Below are 6,000 nucleotides of genomic sequence, written 5' to 3' on the forward strand. Positions count from 1 at the left end.
CGAAGCCAGGGACCCTGGAGTGGTGTGGACTGCAGTCTCTAGGCCCCACACCCGTGCTTCAGGCACTTTCCCCACGCCCAGAAACAGTCCTGGCCATGGCAGCTGAGGTGGGCAATCTGTACTCTCATCACATCTCTGTCCTGGTGGGGACAGAGGCAAGAATGTCCATTTCATGACCTAGATAAGACCATGTACACTTCATCGTGGTACCCTTCCTTCTCTCCAAGTCATACTCAATTCTTAGTCCGCACATGCTTCCAAAAGAATCTGTCAAAAGAGAATCTCTAGTAGATAAAATATTAAAATAAATTCCCTGATCTCAAAAAGCCATATCCTTGACCCAAATGATTGTTGTGGCATCTGTCTTGCTGTTGTTGGATGTCTACGTATACAGTGTAAGGAGCTCACACAACATCTTGGGGTTTATAATGTCAGGCTTCCGAGTAATAGGGTTAACCTCCATCTAGAACACTGGTAAAACGTTAAGAAACCCTAACTGCCATTTTAATAACAAAATAGAGTAGGAGATAATTTAAAAAGGCAGAATGCCCACTTTGATGTCATCCTGACTCCTTTTCCCTCTCAAAGAGATCAGTAAAAAACTGCAACGTGGGTTGAGACCGGCATTGTGGCATGGCAGGTTAAGCTACCGCCTGCAATGCTGGCATCCCAAATGAGCACCAGTTCATGTCCCTGTTGCTCCACTTCTAATCCAGTTTCCCTAATAATGTACCTGGGAAAGCAGAGGAAAATGGCCCAAATACTTGGGCTCTTGCACCCACATGGGAGACCTGGAAGAAGCTCTGGGCTCCTGGCTTCAGCCAGGAGCAGCCCCAGCCATTGCGGCCATTTGGAAAGTGAACCAGTGGATGGAAGACTGATTCTCTTTTTCTCTCTCTCTCCCTTTGACTTTCAAATTTAAAAAGAGCAACATGAGAATGGAATTAAGCATTGCTTCTCTGTTAAACTGTAAATAAGCACTCCACTGTTAAGAAAATAGCATGTATTTTTATATCTTCCAATCATTTTAAAAATATAGGTATATTTTGCTTTTTGCTTTTAACTAATATGTCTATCAAGACTTTGGTTTGGGAATGAAGTCATATTTTAAATACCTGGGGATGGACAGCTCTCCTGCACTTCACTGGTCAGATAGGTCTAAGTCAGACTCTGAAACCCATCATTTTGATTTCTGCTTGAAATCTCACCATTAGAATCTTAAAGGCTTTTTAGTTTGATTCAAGAACAGTGTTGTAAAGACAGCTCTATGGAGGGAAATATCTCTACTTACTATCCCTAGGGCTAATAATGATTATTATTGTTTTTATATGCATCTAATTCTTTAGGGAAGTTTGAGTGATAGACCAGAGACACCAGGGCCTTCCATCTGGGCAGAGGAAGGCCTCTGAGGTTTTGACTCAATGTGGACTACAAAGGTACACAGGACAGCACTCATGTGACCTTCACCACCTCTGGGCACTCGCTGAGCTGACTGACCGTATCCTGTGAATTCTGCTGTTGAATCTTGTTATGATGACCATCCGTTTAAATATAACGTACCACCATCAATGCATGCTCTAAGTCCAATGTGAGTTTATTTGTTTACAGTGGGTGCCTCAGCCAGATACTAATACCAGAGGCTTAAGTAACTCTACAGAGAGAGAGAGAGGCCTTGAGTCTGGGGTTGATTCCTCCTCCTACTCTAATACGGGGGTCACCCCTGGGGAACTATGCAAACCTTAAATGCTCTTTCCTGCAGTGCTAAGTGGGACAAATGTTTATCAAATTCAAGTTAATCAATGGTAATTTGGAAGCATCCACTGAGACACTTGGAAGTTCAGGAATTTCCTGGACTAGGAAATGCCTACTTTAAGGGACAAAGAAGTCGTCCCTGGGTCAGTCAATGGGCAGGGCATCCCTTCCAGAGGAGGTATCCACCGGTCTGTGCTGAGTGAATGGGGGGCCATGGCCAAGGAAAATGCTAATAGAAAGGCTGAGCTCAAGCACATCACTTTCTCAGTATTTTTGCTACTCTGGGAACCTGATTCCCCCAATACCTCGGGTTTATGGGCTCAATGCCAGTCAGTTAAGTAAATTAAAAAGTACATTTCCAGATATAGGTGTGTGAAATGGGCAAATGTGATGGCACAATTGTGGAAACGCTGAACTTCATAGAAACAGGAAGCCTAAGAAGAAATCTAGCTAGCTCTGAGTAGGACTGCACCAGGTCCCCAGAGCCCTCCAATGTGCTAAGTCTGCAACCCAAAGACTCTCCAACCAGCCCTTGACAAGTGCTCCTCCTAACTCTACCTCAGGGAAAGAGTTCTTGAAATACTAATAAGGGTTCACTGTTTGCTGTGTATTTCATGTAATTGAATTAAATAACTAATAAATGAAATGTATTTTGATTTGACCCCTTTCTAGAATCGAAATCTTCTCTTGAGTACATTTCTGAGGTTGTCAAGAATCCTCTGGTGTCAGCCAGCACCACCCAATGAATGGACAGTACCCCTGGAAGATTATTTTGTCATCTACTTTTGTTTCTAGAATGTGTAAGAACTAGGAAGGCAGCCCTATCTGTGTTAATCACTGTTGTACTTCCTAATGGCTCCAGCAAGATGCCTGCTATTTAACTGGTTCTTGTTCATGTTTGCTAAACGAATGAGCAGGTGGAGAGATGTGAACGAACACCTCTTAGCCAGCTTTCTGTGGCCCCCAAGAATGGCACGCACTTGTCATGTGAAGCTGCTATTTGGGAAACCTGATCAGTGTGGTGACTGCACTGGTATTATACACCAAGGTTAAGAAAGCAGTTACAGAGAGGCGGGCAGAACTTCGGGTTGCCAGGAACCTGAGGAAACAAGCTGCTAATAACGTGATGCAAGCTGTTTTCTTCCGAACCTCTGGACCAGGGGTCGCCTGGCAAAATGTCTTTGTTGAGGGCCAGATCGCAAACATTTTCAGCCTTGCAGACCATACATACTAATTCTGTTGTAATTACTTAACTGTACTATTGTGGCAGCCATAGATGAGAGGTAAATGAATGGGGTCTAGGTATGGCCATGTTGCAATACAACTTTATGTATAGGCACTGAAATTTGAATACCAAAAAATCGTCATCAGTCATGAATTTGATATTTTTTTCCTCCCATTTAAAATGTAAAAACTTTTTCTTAGCTCATGAGATTTGTCCCAAGGATAGTAGTCTGTGAATCCCTGCTCTTGGCAAACAGTATGCCATTCTAACAACTCTCTCAAATTGGAAGAAACTGAACCTGGCAGAAATAGCCTGTTCCCTTTTCCATTAAAGTAAAATCCCAGGCAAAAAAATATTAATAGGAACATCACAGATAATGACCAGATCATAATGGCTGGCCATATCATCTTTTATTTCTATCACAAGTTAAAACAAAACAAAACAAAACAAAACCCGGCTCTTGATTTGATTTAGGGCTGGAAGATGAAAGTAAATCAAAGAATAAATGAAATCTACAAATAATCCAAAGAAACCTCGTATCACTTTATACTACTTCTAAGCCAAACCCACCAAAAAATATTCAAGCTGCTAAGAGATGACCACTTGCCGTACTCAGATATAACCTTTTTGCTACTCCTGATCTCTCCTTACAGAGAGTAAAGACTAATGACACAGATTCTCAGATCCTGAGTCTTTAACAGTGGCCCCACACTCAAATCTGTAGTCTGCAATGTCTACCTGAGCAAACCATGACAACTCTGATGAATAACTTAATTTCTTAGCCCAATGGCTAAGAATTTAATTTTATCAAATAAATAAAATTCACATTGTAAATATCACCACCAATACATTCAAATTCATGTAGTAACACTCATCTTCTGTTGAATCCAGTTTTTCAAAGGCTTACTGTGCTTTAATCATATGTGAACTTGGAGGGTCAGTTAAATTTTTTTCTACCCTTCATAAACATGTTAAAGATACTCCCAAAGACTCATAAAAAGTTGGAAATTTTATGATGTGCCCTTTGCTTGTACAAATATCTTGCAGTTCTAATAAGTTTATATCCATAGTTTGAATGAAAAAATATTAACTAGCTGGAGAAAATAACTTTTGAGAAAAATCCTACTAAAAATGTAATTTGTCATATAAGATGATAACTAATTAAAAAAAATCCTTTCTATCCCAAGAAGTCACAACAAAAAGTTTAAGTGTGTTTGGGCTGATTTTTCTCTGCAACTATTTGAAGCTGTAAATGACTTAACTCAGTAAAATTCCAAATGTAATTATCTTCTGTACTTAGCCTAGGGCTCTCCATATATCTCAGCATTGCTGTCTTGCATACAAAATAGGCTTTCCAATGGCTGGTAACAATATAATGTACAACATTGTTTTAATTTCCCCTAGTCTGCTAACCTCTTGCCTACACTAAACCAGCCAGAGGAAGAAGCCATAGTGAGTCATCAAGCACTCAAAAGCATTTTTGGAACTCGGTTGCATAAATGGGGTTTGCAAGGTCAGGCTTTTGCAATTGTAAATTTGAATAATCTCCATGTCTGACCCAATTTTTACTTTTTGAAGCTAATTTTCTATTAATTATACTAAGAACAGAATTATCGTTGAAATATGGTGGTTCATCAACAAGTTATACCCGGAAGTAAAATCCACATTAAAAATGTCCCCATCACTTGCAATTGTGATTCTGCAGGGAAAATCTGCACAAGTTTATTTTTCCTAGTAGAAAAATACATTCCACATAGCCCAATGCATTTTCAAATACCAGATCATATATATGTATATATATATAAAAAAATATATACACACACACACTCCATGTATTACATATATTTATTTGAATATGTGTATTGAAAATGTGTGCAGTAACTCTCAATTATTCTCACTGATAGAAAAGGGGTCAAAGAAAAATGAGAAATAAACCCTCATAAAACTTCTATTGTAACTTGGAAAATGTGCTTTTGTGTGTGCTCACTCGCCCAGTCTCACTCGCTCTTGCTCTCTGCATTCACATTCATTCTCTCTCAATCTCTCTCCCTGGCTTGTCTTCCTAGCTCCAGTTTCGCAGTATTAGCAACTTCAGGGACTTACCACCACCACCAGTTCACCAGAAAGCGAAAAGGAGGAGAGAGAAGGGAGGGGGAGTGAGAGAGAGATGGAAAAGCTGAAAGTGGTAACTGAGAATTGGCTGCACACACAGAAGTGCCCAGAACTTCGGAACATCTGAGCAGCACTTCCAAAGGAGTGAACTGAGGCTGAACTTGCCCAGAGAGTTAACAAAATTAAAATGAAATAAAGGACACCATCAGATATTGGACCTTCCATTCAATAATGAGTGCACAGGAACTCATTACAGAACACTACAGAGATCTGGAATTGGAGGAATACTGAGGTAATATTAAAAATAAATTTGGTTTTACCTGTAGCTCTAACTGCTGTACAACCTGCATTTGTACTCTACATTGGGCTGTACTTCTATCGTCCAGCGCATGCTCACTGTTGAGATGTCTGCAACAATACATAGAAAATCATTAAGTGAAATGGAGAAACAAAAAGTAAAATATAAGTTACTAGGATGCTTAAGCACAAACGAGGCAGTGAGCGAGACCCCCGCAGGTAGTTTAGTGGGTGGCCTGGCCTGCCCCTTCCAGCCCCCACCATTGGATCCTGACATCCCCACAGAAGTTGGCACATTGTCATCACCAAAGTAAAAGTCTTCCAGAGAGAAGTTCTGCAGGACATCTGGAGATAACCATTTACACATAAATAATACCATTTAACCACTGAAGGCAGGGCAGCACTTCAAGACCACCTCAATGGGCAGAGATCTGAGGCAGGGCCCATGAGATTTTTTTCACAAGAGGCTAATTCCTCTGGGTCTGAGTAGGATCATTTGTTCATGAGACCACTGATTTTTACAGAACTGAGGACACATCCTTATACTGAAAACACATTAACACAAACATCAGAAATGGCAAAGAGCAGAAAAAACAACTTTAAACTTAGGAAAC

The 6,000-nt window shown here is 40.4% G+C and overlaps 1 protein-coding gene across 6 annotated transcripts in view; it reads right to left on the minus strand.

The window, feature by feature from the left end:
• FOXP1 (forkhead box P1) overlaps nucleotides 1–6,000 on the minus strand; it is a 625,834-nt gene that overhangs the window by 36,565 nt on the left and 583,269 nt on the right. For all 6 annotated transcript variants that reach the window (XM_062201264.1, XM_062201263.1, XM_062201262.1 and 3 more), the window contains one exon: nucleotides 5,410–5,497. In XM_062201264.1, the coding sequence (XP_062057248.1) occupies nucleotides 5,410–5,497 (88 nt within the window). The remainder of the gene's footprint in view (nucleotides 1–5,409; nucleotides 5,498–6,000) is intronic.

This window comes from Lepus europaeus, chromosome 9 (genome assembly GCF_033115175.1).
Source record: "Lepus europaeus isolate LE1 chromosome 9, mLepTim1.pri, whole genome shotgun sequence".
Classification (NCBI taxonomy): domain Eukaryota; kingdom Metazoa; phylum Chordata; class Mammalia; order Lagomorpha; family Leporidae; genus Lepus; species Lepus europaeus.